Source organism: Panthera pardus, unplaced genomic scaffold (assembly GCF_024362965.1).
Source record: "Panthera pardus isolate Hobbes unplaced genomic scaffold, ASM2436296v1 HiC_scaffold_18, whole genome shotgun sequence".
Classification (NCBI taxonomy): Eukaryota; Metazoa; Chordata; class Mammalia; order Carnivora; family Felidae; genus Panthera; species Panthera pardus.
This window is the reverse complement of record NW_026526743.1, coordinates 10576861-10597218: the sequence shown is the minus strand read 5'-3', so window position 1 is coordinate 10597218 and position 20358 is coordinate 10576861. Positions and strand designations below refer to the sequence as shown.

General features: G+C 41.7%; 1 protein-coding gene and 1 long non-coding RNA gene across 2 annotated transcripts; both read left to right on the top strand.

Annotated features, from left to right (window-relative positions):
* Positions 1 to 6775: 6775 nt before the first annotated feature.
* On the top strand, positions 6776 to 20095 carry LOC109259384 (uncharacterized). The gene is made up of 3 exons (XR_002076651.2): positions 6776 to 7639; positions 10353 to 10584; positions 19632 to 20095. It is a non-coding gene; the product is annotated as an uncharacterized LOC109259384 (long non-coding RNA).
* Positions 17167 to 18149, top strand: LOC109259367 (olfactory receptor 5-like). Its single transcript, XM_019436981.2, has one exon. The coding sequence runs from the start codon at positions 17167 to 17169 to the stop codon at positions 18139 to 18141; it is 975 nt and encodes a 324-aa protein (XP_019292526.1). The 3' UTR covers positions 18142 to 18149.
* Positions 20096 to 20358: the final 263 nt, after the last annotated feature.

Here is a 20358-nt window from a genome sequence, read left to right as displayed (position 1 = left end):
AGTTTTGGCTCTTCTAGGTTCTTCACATTACCATATAAATTTTAAATTCACCTATTCATTTCTACAAAAAGTGGCTTCTTAGATTATAATTGTGACAACATTCAATCTAGAGACCATTTTGGGCAGAATTGACATTTTTGACAATATCGAGTGTCAAATTATAAATATGGTATACCTTTCCCTTTAGCACTTAAAATTTTTTCGAGTGTAGTTGACACACAATGTTACATTAGTTTCAGCCATACAACATGGTGGTTCAACAAGTTCAAACATTATGCAGTACTCACCACATGCATAGCTATCATGTGTCACCATACAACCTATTCTTTCTTTTTTAATGTTTATTTGTTTTTGAGAGAGACACAGCATGTGCAGAGGAGGGGAAGAGAGAGAGGGAGACACAGAATTGGAAGCAGGCTCCAGGCTCCCAGCTGTCAGCACAGAGCCCAACGTGGAGTTCGAACTCACAAATGGTGAGATCATGACCTGAGCTGAAGTCGGACGCTTAACTGACTGAGCCACCTAGGTGCCCCACCATACAACCTTATCTAATATCATTGACCACATTTCATTATACCTATTATCCCCATGACTTACTTGTTCCATAACCGGAAGTCTGTGCCTTCTTCTCCCCTTCAACCATTTAGCCCATTCCCCACCCTTCTAGCAACGATCAATTTGTTCTTTGTGTTTGCAGGTCTGATTCTGATTTTTGTTTGTTTATTTATTCATTTTTATTTTTTAGATTCCACATAAGGGTGAAATCTTATGGTATTTTTCTTTCTCTGACTATTTTCACTTGATATAACCCCTTCCAAGTCCATCTATGTTGTCTTGAAAGACACAATCTCATCTTTTTTTTATAGATACATTTTCTTTTTCTTTTTTTTTTTTAACTTAGATATAGTTGACATATAACATTGTGTTAGTTTCAGCTGTACAACATAATGGTTTGATATTTGTATATGTTGTGAAATAATCACCACAATAAGTCTAGTTAATATACATCACCATACATAGTTATAAAAAGGTTTTTCTTGTGGTAAAAAAATTTAAGATCTTAATGAAAAATTTTAAGCGTTCTTTTGGGTGAAGGTATGTCTTTCTCTTTCTTTTTTCTTACCCCTCTTTACTGAAAAGGTGGGGAGGGGGAGACAAGGTGGCTGGAACTGGAGTAGCCATTTGGAACAAGAGGTGAATTTGACAATGGAAACTATGCCAAGTGGGCTACAAAATAGAAGGATCTTATTGTATTTTATTTGAGAGAGATATAAACTTCTCTCTTTTTTCAAAAATGTATATCCAAGTTATTTAGCATAGGGTACAACAATGATTTCAGGAGTAGATTCCTTAATGCCCCTTACCCATTTAGCTCATCCCGCCTCCCACAACCCCTCCATGTTTTGTTCTCCATCCCTTATGTTCATCTGTTTTGTATCTTAAAGTCCTTATATGAGTGAAGTCATATGATATTTGTCTTTCTCTGACTGACTAATTTTGCTTAGCATAATACCCTCTAGTTCCATCCATATAGTTGCAAATGGCAAGATTTCATTCTTTTTGATTGTCAAGTAATACTCCATTGTGTGTGTGTGTGTGTGTGTGTGTGTGTGTGTGTGTGTGTGTGTGTGTACCACATGTTCTTTATCCATCTGTCAACGGACATTTTGGCTCTTTCCATTATTTGGCTATTGTTGATAGTGCTGCTATAAACATTGGGGTGCATGTGTCCCTTCAAAACAGCACACCTGTAACCCTTGGATAAATACCTAGTAGTGCAATTGCTGGGTTGTAGGGTAGTTCTATTTTTAATTTTTTGAGGAACCTCCATACTGTTTTCCAGAGTGGCTGCACCAGCTTGCATTCCGACCAGCAGTGCAAAAGAGATCCTTTTTCTCCGCATCCTCGCCAACATCCGTTGTTGCCTGAGTTGTTAATGTTAGCCATTCTGACAGTGTGAGGTGGTATCTCCATGTAGTTTTGATTTGTATTTCCCTGATGATGAGCGATGTTGAGCATTTTTTCATGTGTCGGTTGGCCATCTGGATGTCTTCTTTGGAGAAGTGTCTATTCATGTCTTTTGCCCATTTCTTCACTGGATTATTTGTTTTTTGGGTGTTGAGTTTGATATAAGTTCTCTATAGATTTTGGATACTAACCCTTTATCTAATATGTGGTTTGCAAATATCTTCTCACATTCTATCAGTTTCCCTTTAGCTTTGCTGATTGATTCTTTCACTGTGCAGAATCTTTTTTATCGTTATGAGGTCCCAATAGTTCATTTTTGCTTTTATTTCCCTTGCCTCTGGAGATGTGTTGCATAAGAAGTTGCTGCAGCCGAGATCAAAGAGGTTTTTGCCTGCTTTCTCCTCTAGGATGCTGATGACTTCCTGTCTTACAGTTATGTCTTTCATCCATTTGAGTTTATTTTTCTGTATGGTGAAAGAAAGTGGTCCAGGTTCATTTTTCTGCATATCGCTGACCAATATTCCTAACCCCATTTGCTGAAGAGACTGTCTTTATTCCATTGGATATTCTTTCCTGCTTTGTCAAAGATGAGTTGGCCATCTGTTTGTGGGTCCATTTCTGGGTTCTCTATTCTGTTGCATTGATCTGAGTGTCTGTTTTTGTGCCAGTACCATACTGTCTTGATGATTACAGCTTTGTAGTATAGCTTGAAGTCCGATTGTGATGCCCCTGCTTTGGTTTTCTTTTTCAAGATTGCTTTGGCTATTTGGGGTCTTTTCTGGTTCCATACAAATTTTAGGATTGTTGATTCTATCTCTGTGAAGAATGCTGGTGTTATTTTGATAGGGATTGCATTGAATATGTAGATTTATTTGGGTAATATTGACATTTTAACAATATCTGTTCTTCCTATCCAGAAGCACGAAATATTTTTCCATTATTTTTGTGTCTTCTTCAATTTCTTTAGCTTTCTATAGTTTTCAGCATATAGACATTTCACCTCTTTGGTTAGATTTATTCCTAGGTATTTTATGGTTTTTGGTGCAATTGTAAGTGGGATCAATTCCTTGATTTCTCTTTCTGTTGCTTCATTATTGGTGTATAGGAATGCAGCCGATTTCTGTGCATTGATTTTATATCCTGCAATTTTGCTGAATTCATGAATCGGTTCTAGCAGTTTTTGGTGGAATCTTTTGGGTTTTCCATGTAGAGTATCACATCATCTGCGAAAAATGAAAGTTTGGCCTCCACCTGGCCAATGTGGATGGCTTTTATTTCTTTGTATTGTCTGATTGCTGAGGCTAAGACTTCCAATACTATGTTGAATAACAGTGGTGAGAGTGGACATCCCTGTCCTGTTACTGACCTTAGGGGGAAAGCTCTCAGTTTTTCCCCATTGAGGATGATATTAGCAGTGGGTCTTTCCTATATGGCTTTTATGATCTTGAGGTATGATCCTTCTATCCGTACTTTCTTGAGGGTTTTTATCAAGAAAGGATGCTGTATTTTGTCAAATGCTTTCTCTGAATCTATTGAGAGGATCATATGGTTCTTGTCCTTTCTTTTATTGATGTGATGAATCATGTTAATTGTTTTGTGGATATTGAACCAGCCTTGCATCCCAGGGATAAATCCCACTTGGTCGTGGTGAATAATTTTTTTAATGTCTTGTTGGATCCAGTTGGCTAGTATCTTGTTGAGGATTTTTGTGTCCATGTTCATCAGGGAAATTTGTCTGTAGTTCTACTTTTTACTGGGGTCTTTGTCTGTTTTGGAATCATGGTAATACTGGCTTCATATAAAGAGTTTAGAAGTTTTGCTTCCATTTCTATTTTTTTGGAATAGCTTATAGAGAATAGGTGTTAACTCTTCTTTAAATGTTTGGTAGAATTACCCTGGAAAGCCATCTGGCCCTGGACTCTTGTTTTTTTGGGAGATTTTTGCTTACTAATTCAATATCCTTACTGGTTATGAGTCTGTTCAAATTTTCTATTTCTTCCTGTTTCAGTTTTGGTAGTTTATATGTTTCTAGGAATTTGTCCGTTTCTTCCAGATTGCCCATTTTGTTAGCGTATAATTGCTCATAATATTCTCTTATTACTGTTTTTATTTCTGCTGTGTTGGTTGTGATCTCTCCTCTTTCATTCTTGATTTTATTTATTTGGGTCCTTTCCTTTTTCTTTTTGATCAAACTGGCTAGGGGTTTATTGATTTTATTAATTCTTTCAAAGAACTGGCTTCTGGGGACGCCTGGGTGGCTCAGTCGGTTAAGCGTCCGACTTCGACTCAGGTCACGATCTCGCGGTCTGTGAGTTTGAGCCCCGCGTCGGGCTCTGGGCTGATGGCTCGGAGCCTGGAGCCTGCTTCCTATTCTGTGTCTCCCTCTCTCTCTGCCACTCCCCCATTCATGCTCTGTCTCTCTCTGTCTCAAAAATAAATAAACGTTAAAAAAAAGAACCAGCTTCTGGTTTCATTGATCTGTTCTACTGTTTTTTAGGTTTTGATAGCATTGATTTTTGCTCTAATCTTTATTTCCTGTCTTCTGCTGGTTTTGGGTTTTATTTGCTGTTCTTTTTCCAGCTCTTTAAGGTATAAGATTAGGTTGTGTATCTGAGAACTTTCTTCCTCCTTTAGGAAGGCCTGGATTGCTATATACTTCACTCTTATGACTACCTTTGCTGCATCCCAGAGGTTTTGGGCTGTGGTGTTATCATTTTCATTGGCTTCCATGAACTTTTTAATTTCCTCTTGTTAACCCATTCTTTCTTTATTAGGATGTTCTTTAGTCTCCAATGTTTGTTATCTTTCTAATTTTTTTCATGTGGTTGATTTCGAATTTCATAGCATTGAAGTCTGAAAATATGCATGGTATGATCTCAATCTTCTTGTACTTGTTGAGGGCTGATTTGTGTCCCACCATGTGATCTATTCTGGAGAATGTTCCATGTGTACTAGAGAAGAATGTATATTCCACTGCTTTAGGATGAAATGGTCTGAATATATTTGTTAAGTCCATCTGGTCCAGAGTGTCATTCAAAGCCATTGTTTCCTTGTGGATTTTCTATTTAGATGATCTATACATTGCTGTAAGTGGGGTGTTGAAGTCCCCTACTATTATGGTATTATTATCAATGAATTTCTTTATGTTTGTGATTAATTGATTTACATATTTGGGTGCTTCCACATTTGGCACATAAATGTTTACAATTGTTAGGTCTTCTTGATGGATAGACCCCTTTATTATGATATAATGCCCTTCTTCATCTCTTGTTACAATCTTTATTTTAAAGTCTAGATTGTCTGATATAAGTATGGCTACTCTGGCTTTCTCTTGTTGACCATTAGCATGATAGGTGTCTTTAGGTCTAAAGTGGGTCTCTTGTAAACAGCATAGAGATGGATCTTGTTTTCTCATCCATTCTGTTACCCTATGTCTTTTGATTGGAACATTTAGTCCATTGACGTTTAGAGTGAGTGCTGAAAGATGAGAGTTTATTGCCATTATGTTTCTTGGAGAGTTGGAACTTCTGGTGGTATTCTCTGATCCTTTCTAGCCTTTGTTGCTTTTGGTCTTTTTTCCCCATCTTTTCTTCCCTGAGAAAGTGCCCCTCAAAATTTCTTGCAGAGCTGGTTTAGTGGTCATGAACTCTTTTAATTTTTGTTGGTCTGGGAAACTTTTAATCTCTCCTTCCATTTTGAATGACAGCCTTGCTGGGTAAAGAATTCTTGGCTGCATATTTTTCCAATTCAGCACATTGAATATATCCTGCCACTCATTTCTGGCCTGTCTCGTTTCTGTGGAAAGGTCTGCTGCAAACCTGATCTGTCTTCCCTTTTAGGTTAAGGGCTTTTTTCCCTTGCTGCTTTCATGATTCTTTCCTCGACTGAGTGTTTTGTGAATTTGACTATGATATGCCTTGTTGATGGTCGGGTTTTGTTGAGTCTAAAGGGAGTCCTCTGTGCTTCCTGGATTTTGATGTCTGTGTCTTTCCCCAAGTTAGGAAAGTTTTCCACTATGATTTGCTCACATAACCCTTCTACCCCTTTTTCTCTCTCTTCATTTTCTGGGACCCTTATGATTCTGATGTTGTTCCTTTGTAATGAGTCACTGATTTCTCTAATTCTTAAATTGTGGTCTTTTGCCTTAGTCTCCCTCTTTTTTTCTGCTTCATTATTCTCCATAATTTTGTCCTCTATATCACTGATTCGCTTCTCTGCCTCATCCATCCTTGCCACCGAAGCACCCATTCAAGATTGCAGCTCAGTTATAGAGTTTTTTGTTTCATCCTGACTTGACTTTATCTCTGCAGAAAGGGATTCTAATCTATTTTCAATCCCAGCTGGTATTCTTATTATCATGATTCTAAATTCTGGCTCAGACATCTTTCTTGTATCTGTGTTGATTAAGTCCCTGGCTGCCGTTTCTTCCTGCTCTTTCTTTTGGGGTGAATTCCTTCGTTTCATCATTTTGAAGGAAGAAAAGGAATTAATAAGGTAAAAATAAACTTAAAATTAAAAACAACACACACACACAAGATCAAATAAATGATGCTAGATCTTAGGTGTGTTTTGGTCTGGTTGTTGAAAGGAGCTTGTTAGATTAGAGAAAAAAGGGAAGAAAAAAGGAAAACATTTGATAATTTGAAAAAATGAATACAAAGAAATAGAATAAAATGAAATGATGGAAGTAAAATGGAATTTGAAAAATTTACAAAATAGTAAAAATATAGTTTTAAAAAAATAAAGAAAAATATTTTTAATAAAAATTGAAAATAGAAATAAATTTTTTCTCTTTCTTTATTCAAGAAAAAGAAAAGAAAAGAGAAAAAAAAGAAAATTGAATAAAGGGACCAGCAAACAGACTGAAATACGACTGAAATTACTTCGTTTTCCCCTGGAAGTTAAACTATGAAGCGCTTTATTGTCGGTAAAATAAGCAGGTGGAGAGACTTGGGTTCCTGAAGAGAGAGGTTGGCCCAGTTGGGCGGGGCTTAGTGTAAAGGCTCTGTTCTCCATTAGATGGCACTGCTTAGCTTACTGGGGTGGATGTTGTGGCGCATGTAGGTGTGTGTGCGCATGCGCAGGAGGGGCGAAAATGGCATCACCCAGCTGTGTGGTCAGTAGTATCAGAGTTCTGTTCTCTCTGACCAGCAATCGTGCACTCATCCTCTGTGTCCAGCTTCCGTCCACCCCCCGCTTCCACAATGTCCGTGACTAAGCCGTCAGACTGCCAGGCGGCACCTCCCTCCTGAGTTTTATCTCAGAAGCAGCTGTGTTTCCCAACCCCTCACTTCTGAGGGACTGTGGCTTTGTTCCGCTCAGACCTTCTGCAGGAGGGTCTCACCTGCCGGCCGCCCCGGGAACGTTCTCAAGACTGTGCTGCTGACAACGCCCATAGACCGCAGCCGGGTGCCAGCCCGCCCCAGAAAAAGTTCACGCGGGCATGTAGCAGCAGCGTTTCAGGGATTCTGGAAAATCACAACTCACATCTGGCGCCAGGCTTCACCCCCAACGGCCCTGTTCCAGCACCAGCGAATGTGGTTGTTCTCCTGGCTCCACTGGGACGTTTGCCCTTGGGGAGTCCTCCCAGCAGGGGAACCGCCTCCCGTGTGCCCTGAGGACCTCGGTCTCTGCTCCTGGGGATTCGCCCCTCCCATCAGAGCTCCACCAGGTATGCAGCTGCGGAGTTTTGGACTCTGCGCTCCCCCTGTTTACAGAGTTTAATGGAATTTAAACCCTCTCCTCCTTTCTCCCTTTTTTGTTCAGTCCCTTGCGTACACTTTCTTTTCTCTCCAGCCGCTTTGGGCAAGGGGGATGCTTTCCATACGCTCCACCTCTGCCCCCATCTCCGTCCTCTCTCCACAAGCACAAACAGCTCCCTGCACTCTCCAACTGTCTCTCCCCCACTTCACCTCTCAGCGCTGCATACCTGCTGAATTCTGTGGTTCAGGTTGTGCAGATCGGTGTATTAATCCTCAAATCAGTTTTCTAAGTGTGCAGGATCGTTTAGTGTTGATCTGGTTGTATTTAAGGGATGAGAGATGCAAAGAAAAGTTCCATGCTGTTCTACCATGTTTTTTTTTGGTTCTCATCTTTTTTATGTTTGCATAACATTCCATTGTGTGCATGTATCACATACATACCCTTACCCTTTCATCTCTCAGTGGACTCTTAGGTTGCTCCATATTTAGCACTTTTAACCTTTAAACTTTGTGTCAGCAATGTTTCATGTTTTTTACTGTGGAGGTCATGTGTATCAATAATAGCAAAAGCTCCCACCTACTGAGCTCCTAATACATACTAGGAATTGTAACAGGCACCTTATGTGCATTGATTAATTTAATATTCATGAGAACTCTTTCTGGTGAGTATCACAGTCACCATTTTATAGACGGAGACACAGAAACTCAGGGAGGTCAAAGTCACACAACCTTTGAATGATAGATCAAGAATTTCAATTCAGATTCTCAAGCTCCAAATTTGGTTTAAAGCCCAGACATTCAATCCAGTTCCTAGATACCTGCTGGGGATCATGCCATCTTCAACACACTTCTTTGTCAGGAGGCAAAAAAGCGTTAATTCCTGGTGTCCGGAAAAAGAAAAGTGGGTAACAGCTACTCTAAGGAGGTGAAAATGAGCTTGAGAGATGAGTTAGATTCCATTCAGAGGGGAAGGACAGAAAGACAGACATTGGCATAGATGTGCAAAGTTCACTGTTGTATTTGTGTATATAGGATAAAGCTAGGGAAGTACTTAAAGTACTTAAGTACTTAAAGCAAGAGTACGTGAAAGTATTTTAGCCTTCGTTCCCTTAAAAGATGGGAGGAGCAGGGCACCTGGGGGTTAAGCCAGTTAAGTCAGTTAAGCCTCCGACTTGGGCTCAGGTCATGATCTCGCAGTCCCTGAGTTTAAGCCCCTCATCACGCTCTGTGCTGACAGCTCAGAGCCTGGAGCCCACTTTGGATTGTGTCTCCGTCTCTCTCTGCCCCGCCCCTGCTTGTGCTCTGTCTCTCTCTCTCTAAAAAATAAACATTAAAAAATTTTTTTAAAGATGGGAGGAACAGAGAACATCCCAGAGAGAATATGGGCCAGACATTAACTCAAAAATATCTTGTATTGCTTGTTGACTGAAGCATTTTATAGACTAAAGACTTTACTGTTCCTGAGAGAATGCTATGTTATAATTATGGGCACATTCCTTTTAAATTTTTTTAATATTTTTATTTATTTTTGAGACAGAGAATGAGCAGGGGAGGGGCAGAGAGAGAAGGAGACACCAAATCCAAAGCAGGCTCCAGGCTCTGAGCTGTCAGCACAGTGCCTGATGTGGGGCTCGAACTCATGGACTGTGAGATCATGACCTGAGCTGAAGTCAGATGCTTAACCGACTGAGCCACCCAGGCGCCCCTGGGCACATTCCTTTTAAATCTATCTATGGAGGCACCTGGCTGGTTCAGTCAGAGGAGCATGTGACTCTTGATCTCAGGGTCATGAGCTCAAGCCCCACTTTGGGTGTAGATATTACTTAAAGTAAATAATTTAAAAACAAATAAATCTAGGGGCACCTGGGTGGCTCAGCCAGTTGAGTGACTTCAGCTCAGGTCATGATCTCATAGTTTGTGGGTTCAAGCTCTGCATCGAGCTCTCTGCTCTCTGCTTTGGATTCTCTCTCTCTCTCTCTCCCCTTCCCCTGCTCTCTCTCTCAAAAATAAATAAACCTTTAAAAATAAATAAATAAATCTATCTAAGCTGATCACACAAGAGGAGAAAAGAAAAAAATTCAATTTGATTGTCCTCCCTCCAAATTTGCATCGGGCATCCCAGGAACAGAGAGACCTATGTAGTGGGTAATCCACAGCACAGAGAGGAAAAGATGTGCTTCATGCATAGAATTCTCAACATTAAATGTTAACTCAGGCAGCTAAAATATCCAGCAGGAAGTGGGGAAAGGATATTTTAATTTTCCATATGAGCTGGAACAATGTTCCATCTATTTCTTGTCTTGTTTCAAGGAGACATGATCTTGTAACACTTCAGAGAGACTGAGCTCAGACCTCCCTCCTGCATGTATTTCGAAACCCCAGGTTCCCCTGGTCCAAACACCCACAGTTTGCTCATCTCCTACTATAATGTGTATAAACGTCTGTTTCAACCTGAGAGCAGGAATTACGTCTCATTCCGCTTTTGCAATCCCAGTATCCAGCATAAATCCTTGCATCTATTACGAGCCCCAAACTGTGTGAGAACAGACTTGGAACTCTCCTTCCCACGCCTCAGTACAACTGATGTAAAGCTTTCGCTTCATTCTCCCCTCTAAACCCACAGAGATTAGGACAGCCCCCTAAGGCCCATCTCTCGGATTTAAACTGGCCCTTCTCTTGCAGCCGGCTGCAAGCACAGAGTACCGTTGGCAGCTGAGAGAACAGAGGCACCAAATGAAGAGAGGTGGGTGGACTCACTGCTCAGGACAAAGGCAGCTTCTTCCAAACATTCCTGGCCAACACTTCACATCACTGGCATCTTCACTTATGTCCAGGGGCAGAAGCTGAATATTTGTGGCCCCCAGAGTCTCCTTGAGAAAAGAAAAAGCAGGACCCGTGTCACCTTAGCTGAGAGGTAAGAAAACAAGATTGCTTGATTTGGCGAGGGGGGAGGGGGGGAAGAGAAGACCAGAAAAGTTCTCCCTCCTATAAGTCACCTGTGGGGTGCTAGACACTACCTGGGTGCCATGGAGACTATCTGAGGTCTAATTCCCATGACAGTGTGAGAAAGTCAGTGCTGTTATCTCCCTATTGGAGGCAACACAAAGGTCAGAAAGTCAGAGCCCTTGTCTGAGTCAGAGGCAGAGCCTGGGTTAGAACCAGTGTCTGTCTATTCCAAAGCCCTTCTCTTAACCTTAATGGCAATATATTTTAATTTTTTTAATGTCTATTTTTGAGAGAGAGAGGGAGAGAGAGAGACAGAGCATGAGCAGGGGAGGGGTAGAGAGGGAGACACAGAATCTGAAGCAGGCTCCAGGTTCCGAGCTATCAGCACAGAGCCTGACATGGGGCTCGAACTCACGAACCATGAGATTATGCATGACCTGAGCCCAAGTCAGACACTTAACTGACTGAGCCACCCAGATGCCCCGTGAATTACAGCATGTTTTAAACTGAGGGTTATAAAGTAGTTGTATTAAGTCAGTAGTAATATTAAATGTTTATTTCTGAGACAGAGACAGAGCATGAGTGGGGGAGGGGCAGAGAGAGAGGGAGACAGAATCTGAAGCAGACTCCAGGTTCCGAGCTGTCAGCACAGAGCCCGCTGTGGGGCTCAAACTCACAAACCGTGAGATCGTGACCTGAGCCGAAGTCGGTCGCTCAACTGACTGAGCCACCCAGGCGCCCCTAAGTCAGTACTAACGTTAAAGATCACGTGGCATAGGGGCTCCTGGATGACTCAGTCAGTGGAGTGTGCAACTCTTGATCTCGGGGTTGTGAGTTTGAGCCCCATGTTGGGTGTAGAGATACTTAAAAAATAAAATCTTTTTAAAAATCACCTGGAGGGGCACCTAGGTGGCTCAGTCGGTTGGGCATCCGACTTCAGCTCAGGTCATGATCTCACAGCTTGTGAGTTGGAGCCCCGCGTCGGGCTCTGTGCTGACAGCTCGGAGCCTGGAGCCTGCTTCAGATTCTGTGTCTCCCTCTCTCTCTCTGCCCCTACCCCGCTCACACTCTGTCTCTCTTTTTCTCAAAAATAAACATTAAAAAAATCTTAAAAAATCACATGGCTAGAACATTAGAGAAAATATGAAAGGGAATCACACAGATTAAAGGTATTTCTTTGAGAGATTTGTGCTTTATTTGTATATGTGGTGTATGTGCGCACCATTGTGATTGGGTAACAACGTGAGTATATTCCTTATTTTGGGCAATAGTAAAAATGCATGAAGCCAGCTGCACTGTATTTTACTGCATCTAGATTGCCCGGACACAGAAAGGCAATAAATGAAGGCCATCTCAGCTAGTATCTTTTTTATTCCTAATGGACCTATTGTTACTATCTTCAGTAGTAGTTAGCTCAGGTTTAGAGAGATTAGGAATTTTGCTCACTGCTCATCATAGCCTCTGCAGGGGTAAAAATCATGTCAACCTTGACTATATCTCAGGCTTTTGGTGCAATTCAGGTGCAGAACGTTTGTGCAGCCATCCCCAGAGAGCCCAGTACCTTTTTAGGTGCATTTGTGAGTTATTCAGCAGGTTAATCAAGGACATTCCAGAGCATCTAAAGTTATCAGAAGGGCAAGATAACCTGAAGAAGGCTTCACGAAGAAGTTAAGAACAGGAGCAGCTAGAAGGAGAGGAGGGCAGGGCGGCTGGGTGGTTCAGTGGTTAGGCGACTGACTTCGGCTCAGGTCATGATCTCGTGGTTTGTGAGTTCTAGCCCCACATCGGGCTCTGTGCTGACAGCTCAGAGCCTGGAGCCTGCTTCAGATTCTGTGTCTCCCTCTCTCTCTACCCCTCCCCTGCTCATGCTCTGTGTCTCTCTGTCTCTCGATAGTAAATAAATGTTTAAAAATTAAAAAAAAAAAAAAGGAGAGGAGGGAAAAAGCAGGACAGAGGTAGGGCAGAGCATAGACAGGAAGGAAGCCCATGGCAAGAGACTGCAACAGACACTCATTTTTAGCACCAGAGAGAGCACCTCTAATGGGCTCAGCTCTTACTCCCGGCCAAGAACAGCCCAACAGGCCAGGTGACCCCATTCAGGGCTAAGAACATCCACCCTAGACAGAAGTTGGCCTGAAAATAACTTGAAGTACCAACTTTGAACCTCATTGTGCTTGTCTGAAAAATGAGGGCTTGTGCCAAAATACCAAGAGGGAAGTTTCCACCAAAACATATCTACCTTCCTGTGCCAAACTGTGTCCCCATAATCATAAAATAGCATCAACAATGACCACCAATAATTTATTTCATTCATATTATTCAAGGTGTTTTTATCTGTTACTTGAAGGGGAGTATCTTAATGACCTTGTCTATCTTTGCCTAAACCAACAGTTTTGGAGGGAATGATCCTTTTTCCTTAATTTGGACATGTTAGGAATTAAGCATGGTCAGTGGGGAAATTTTGCTGAAATTGAGGGAGAAGGCATTAAAGAATTGGAGAAAGAACACAATATTTGGATTCAAAGAAATCTTAGTACTCACACTTCATGTGAAATTTTTGTCATTTTTTAAAGGGAGAGAGGGTGGACCCATACATTAAGTGCAAGAATGTGCCATCAACATTTCTGAAAGGACCTTCAAGACACTCATACCAATTGTTACCTCAGGGAGCACTATGGGAGCAAGAAAATTACTTTTAAAATTTATTTTTAAAATTAACATACATAAAATTGAGTTTTTGGGTGTGTAGATACATATATTTTAATACACATAGAAACTATTTTTATCAGTAGCTTATAGGGGCACCTGGGTTGCTCAGTGGTTAAGCATCTGACTTTGGCTCAAGTTGTAATCTTATAGTTTGTGAGTTCAAGCCCCACATTGGGCTCTGCGCTTATGGTGCAGAGCCTGCTTGGGATATTCTCTCTCTCTCTCTCTCTCTCTCTCTCTCTCTCTCTCCGTCTCTCTTTGCCTCTTCCTTGCTTATGCTCTCTCTCTCTCTCTCAAGATGATAAGTAAATAAACTTAAAAAATAAAATAAAACAAATGGCTTTTATATAAATAATGAGCGAATGCAACCCAGAAATAGGTATAAAAATAATGATGCATTTGCCTTTCTCTGACTTATTTCACACAGCATTATACTCTCTAGCTCCATCCATGTCATTGCAAATGACAAGATTTCATTCTTTTTTATGGCTGAGTAATATTCCACTATGTGTATATGTACACACACACACACACACACACACACACATATGTATATGTCACATACACATATACCACCTCTCCTTTATCCATTTGTCAGTTGATGGACATTGGGGCTGCTTACACAAATCACCATATTGTACACTTGAGACTAATATATCACTATATGTTAACTATACTGGAATTAAAATAAAAATAGAAAAAAATAAAGATGCAATGACTCCCTTGTACTTATCAGCCACTTTAAGAAAATGATCTTTGAAGCCCCTGTGTGCCCTTCCTACACCACTCCTCACTGCTAGGAAGTATGTTTCTTGAATTTGGGGCTCACTTTTCTCCTATTTTATCTGCCACATGACTTTGTATCCCTAAACAATATGTTTCTTAACATTTTTTTGCACAGTTTGGCTTTTATGTAAATGGAATTATAACTGCACACTCATGTAACTTTCTTTGTTCAATATAACGTTTCTGAGATTGATTTATTCATAACATTAGATGTGGTTCTGATTCACTCATTTCTTTATAGAATAGTATTCCAGTGTATAAGGAAATCATAATTTAGTTATCAATTCTACCACTAAACACTTGGGATGTTTACAGTTTTTTGTTTTTGTTTTTTTCTAGTAAAACGGTGCAGCTGTGAACATTAGTTACTCTGGATATATGCTTGGACACAGAATTTCTGGGGCATGGTTATACCTTAAAATTTACTACATAATTCCAAATTGTTTTCTGAAGTGATCATGCCAATTCAGACTGTCAGCAACCATGTGTGAAAGTTAGCATTATTAAACAATATTTTCAGAAGTTTATATTTGTGCCAATTCCACGGATGCGAAGTGGTATCTAATTTGGGTATTAATTTTCATTTCCTTTGTTCCTAATGAGATTAGCATATTTCCATGTTTTCAGTGATGAATTATTTTTTCGTGAGGTATACATTCAGGCCTTTTCCCCAAATTTCTGTGGAAAAAAACGTATTTTGCATATTAACTGTCCAATTCCTTTGTATATCCTACATAGGGATTCCTTGTCACCCATATGTATTGCAGGAATATTTTTCCACTTTGTGAGTTTTAATTTTTTGTGGTGATCAGCTTTTCTTCTGATAGTTACACTTTACATTTTTTTCAAGCTTACTTATCTAAGTAATCTCTACACCCAATGTGGGGCTCAAACTCACGACCCCGAGATCAAGAGTCACACATTCTTCTGACTAAGCCATCCGGGTGCCCCAGATTTTTACATTGTATTTATTTATTTTTTGACTTTTACATTTTAAAGCAGGCAAGTTTTGAATTCTTTTCTTATATTCTTATAGTTTTCTCTGCCACCAAGGCCACAAAGATATACTTTTATTTTGTTTTCTAAAATTTCAGAAATTCGCACTTCACCTTTTGGTTTTCATTTGCCCGGAATTGATTTTCTCTGCATGTGGTATGATGTATGGTTTCAATTTCCTTTTATTTTTCTACACAAATAACTAATTACCCAAAAACCATTAATAGAAAGACCTATCTTCTTCCTGATTATCCTCAATACAAGTAATGTGATAAATCAAGTTTGTATATATATGTGTATGTTCCCAAGCCTCATCCCACCCTATTACTCTGTTTATCTCTGACACATAATTTTTTTCATTGGGATGTTTAACTCAGAGACTAGCACACCACGAGAGATTTAGAGTGCATCGGGGTAGAGATGGGGTATTGTGGGCAGAAAATGACTTTCTTCCCTCCTCAGTTCTGCACTCCTGGGCCACTCTGGATCTCGTTTTCCTCAGCAATGCTAAACGCCTTCCCAACTAAAGGTTTTTGCACGTGCTTTTTCCTATTCTGTTTCAAGTGCTCTCTCGCTAGCTCAGTGTTCAGCCTGTTCCTCCAGACATTCCTGACCATCCTGTTTTGCTTTCTTCTTAGCTAAAATTTATCCCTATATTTGTCTTCTTGTTTGCTTTCTCTATTCCTCACTAGCAAGAATATAAATTGTGAAAGCTCATGGCCACTGGTTTTGTTCACTGTTTGATTTCAGGCCCCTTGTGCATAGTATACACTCAAATAGTTGCTGTTTGATACATATGATAAATAGCAAGTCAGAAATAAGTCCAAATAGCATATTTTATGCATGCCAATGACCTAAAAATCATGCTGGATCCTCAGAGTCAGCAACAGAGGCAAAGGACCCCTACTTTTTTTTTTTTTAAAGCTGGTTTATTTATTTTGAGTGAGACAGAGACAGCGCAAGTGAGGGAGGAGCAGAGACAGAGAGGGAGAGAGAGAGAATCCCAAGCAGGCTCCACACTGTCATCACACAGCCTGAAGTGGAGCTCGAACTCATGAAACCACAAGATCATGACCTAAGCTGAAACCAAGAGCCAGACACTTAACCGACTGAGCCGCCCAGATGCCCCATAAGGACCCCTACTTCTAGAACTCTGTTCTTTGGACAAGTTACTTACTGCTTATGAGCCTCAGTACAGTCGTGTATGAATGGATAAGATCACGCTATTTTTGTAGGGTCGTGAAAATTAATTGATCTCCCTGTGTTTAAAACATGCAGCACAGTGTAGGGGCACATATGTGGTGTTAACACATATAGTTTTTTTCCTTAAAAAAAAGAAGAATGTGTTCTCTTTCTAGAAAGAGTCATTTTTAGAAATATTCAAAAAGGAAATTATTCATTGGTCTTTCTTAGAAAAACCATTATTGATGGTACTTTTCTCTAATAAGCAGTAACAAATTTCCTCCAGAAATTCAACCTATTAAAAGAGGTATGCATTTCAGAATAAAGGGATTGTGACTCTTCCTTTATTTAAACTATTGGAGACAACCCCTTGCATCCTGGGAAACTTTTCAAGAGTGAGAAAAAGGAGAGGGAGAGAGAGAGAGAGAGAGAGAGGAGGGAAGGAAGGAAGGAAAGAAAGACAAAGACCAGACCACTTAAAGTCATCAAAAGAAAAGAAAAAAACAATCATAGCTTTTACCTCCATTTTACAGACAAGATAACTGAGGCTCAGTTTCAGATTCTGTCTCCACCCCCCCCCCCCGCCTTTCCCCCACTCTAGCCGTCTTTCTCTCTCAAAAATAAATAAACATTATTTTTTTTTTAAAAAGATACCTGAGGCTTATAAGGGTTGAATTGCCAAAGGTCACAGATTTACTAAGTACACGTGGAGGTTTTCCATTTCCGGTTTTGCGACGTCCCACCTCACCAGTCCTCCTGACAACAGTCAACCCACAGCACTTACATTGGCTCTCGGGACCCCTGATGCTCTTCCTCTTTTGCCCTTTTACTCCTGCGTGGATCACAGTCTCCTCTAACCTGCTTCTTTTGCACTTAGATGGAGAGGCCCCTGGAGTTGGGCAACGTGACCAGAGTCCAGGAGTTTGTCTTGTTGGGTTTGTCCACAAGGCTGGGCATAAGGATTGTCCTGTTTGCCATCTTCCTGGCCCTCTACCTGCTGACCCTCCTGGAGAACATGCTCATCATCTACCTCATCTGCAGTCACATCGAGCTCCACAAGCCCATGTATTTCTTCCTGGGCAACCTGAGCTGCCTGGAGATGTGCTACGTGTCCGTGACCATGCCCAGTCTGCTCGTGGGGCTGGGCTCCAGTCCATGCCATGTGCCCTTCGCAGCCTGCATGACACAGCTTTTTTTATTCATAGCTCTCATTAGTACCAAGTGCACCCTCCTGGCCTCCATGGCCTATGACCGCTACGTGGCCATCTGCCGCCCACTCCACTACCCACTGCTCATGAGGCCCCAGGTCTGCCTGGGCTTAGCCTTGTCCTCATGGCTTGGGGGGCTGTTGGTCTCAGTGGCCAAGACATCATGCATCGCCAGCCTGTCCTACTGTGGCCCCAATGTCCTCAACCACTTCTTCTGTGATGTCTCCCCTCTGCTCAACCTGTCCTGCACCCATGTGGCCCTGACGGAGCTGGTGGACTTCATCTCTGCCATCGTCATCCTCTGGGGTTCCCTCCTCATGGCCATCGCCTCCTATGTGGCCATCGGGAGGGCTGTGCTCCACATGCCATCAGCCGTCACCCGCTGCAGAGCCCTCTCCACCTGTGCCTCCCACCTGGTGGTGGTGGGCATCTTCTATGGGGTGGTCCTCTTCATGTATTCCCGCCCCCGCCTCATCGGTTCCACAGACCTCAACAAGGTGCTGTCTGTCATCTACACGGTGGTCACGCCCATGTGCAGCCCCGTCATCTACTGCCTGCGGAACAGGGAGGTCCAGGCAGTGCTGCAGAAAACCCTCCACTCACCCCGGGTCTCTTCAGCGACAACACACTTTGCCCGCTCCTGATTTTAACAGAGCACACTGATGGTCACCAGAAGGGAGGTGGGTGGGGGTGCATTGAACAGGTGATGGGGAAGAAGGAGGGCCCTTGTGATGAGCACCGGGTGATGTACGAAAGTGTTGGGTCACTAGATTGTGCACCTGAAACTAATATTACACTGTTGTTAGCCAACTGGAATTTAAACAAAAACTTTAAAAAGTAATAATAAGATAACACTACTTCCCTTTTCCCAACAACTTTTGCTTCACCATATAATTGGCTTTGGCTAATGGAATGTAGACCAAATTGAGAGTCCTGAGCTGATGTCTGGGGAAGCACTAACTGTTTCCACTGCCTTCTTGCCATTTGCCTTGAGAAGAACATCTCCTGGTTCTGGGATGAGAGACAAGTAGAACAGACCTAAGCCTGCCCTGCAGCCTGAAGCAGAATACCACCATAGATCCAGAAGCCAGAAAAAAAAAACACAAGTGTGCTACTGAAGCCACTGAAAAACATTTTTGGATTGCTTGTAATACAGCAGTGTTGTAGCAATGACTGACTAATACAGCATCATATTGGTTAGGTAATGGATTTCAGCCTAAAACAGTTGCTTAAACAGGATACAACGAATTTCTCATCAATGTAGCAGCACTGATTTGGTATTAATAAGACAGCCCAAAACCTCAGAGTTCCCCTATCTTGTTATATCATTCTCAGCATGACGCTTCCAGGTCAGGGTGCAAGATGGCTGCTCCAGCTCCAGTCATCGCGCTTGAATTCCAACCAGAAGAGAAGGGGAGCGAAGGAAGTACAGGAAAGTGTCTTTCTCCTAAAAAGCATAACCTAAAACTTTTCCATGGACATTTGTCCAGCACATACACCTATGACATCATGGATGGACAAGGGAAGAGCTGAGAAACATTTTTTTTGTGTGTATGATGTAAGAAAGTGGTCCAGGTTCATTCTTCTGCATGTCGCTGTCCAGTTTTCCCAGTACCACTTGCTGAAGAGACTGTCTTTATTCCATTGGATATTCTCTCCTGCTTTGTCAGAGATGAGTTGGCCATACATTTGTGGGTCCATTTCTGGGTTCCCTTTTCTGTTCCATTGATCTGAATGTCTGTTCTTGTGCCATGGAAACATTTTTTCCTGGATTTCCAGCTGAGATATGGTGGATCTGTTACTAAAGGAAGAAGGAAGGACTGATGTTGTAGATGACCACAACCTTTGTCACACATATCTCCCTCACAGCGTGGCTGTGAATGTGACAAATCTATATAAAGTGTTTTGAATAGGGTCTGGAATTCAGCAAATTCTCTATAGCCAGTAGAATTATTATAGCTGTAAATCTTTGGGAATATGGAGATGGATCAGACATCACCTTTCTTCAGTGAGTTGTTCTCTTATTTATTCGACCAGATTCACCGAGCAGCTAACGTGGACCAGGCATTGTTCCGGGCAACGCGGATGGGGTCCATGCTCTGAGGTGCTCACGTTACGCTCTGCACATTTTCAGCTGGCTGTGAAGTGAGCTCCACGGAGGAATAGCAAGAGGAGTGGAGTGTGGTGCCACAGCAACTGGGGACGCAGAAGCCAGACGTTGAAGGTGTCTGCGTGCACAGGGAAGACAAGGAAGATCACGGCTTTCAGATGACACTGGTGCACAGGCACCAGATACGACACCCCTGACATGTCCACACAACGCTGAGTCGAGTGCAGCTGGAACCACAACAGAATGGCATCTTGAGTTCCCAGTGAAAGAGGTTCAGCTCTGTCTTATGGACACAAAACACAGAGATTAAAGTGGTTTTTGAGGGGCACCTGGGTGGCTCAGTCAGATAAGCTTTCAACTTCGGCTCAGGTTATGATCTCATGGTTTACGAGTTCAAGCCCCATGTCAGGCTCTATGCTGATGGCTCAGAGCCTGGAGCCTGCTTCAGATTCTGTGTCTCCTTCTCTCTCTGACCCTTTTCTGCTCGTTCTCTCTCTCTCACACTCTCTCTCTCCTCAAAATAAACATTAAAAATTTTGAAAAAAATAAAGTGATTTTTAAATTGAAAATTACATCTTTTTTTAAAATATGAAATTTATTGTCAAATTGGTTTCCATACAACACCCAGTGCTCATCCCAAAAGGTGCCCTCCTCAATACCCATCACCCACCCTCCCTGCCCTCCCACCCCCCATCTACCCTCAGTTTGTTCTCAGTCTTTAAGAGTCTCTTATGCTTTGGCTCTCTCCCTC

Bases quoted from the DNA above. Each gene is read 5' to 3' on its own strand.
- LOC109259367 (XM_019436981.2), top strand. From the start codon at position 17,167: ATGGAGAGGCCCCTGGAGTTGGGCAACGTGACCAGAGTCCAGGAGTTT.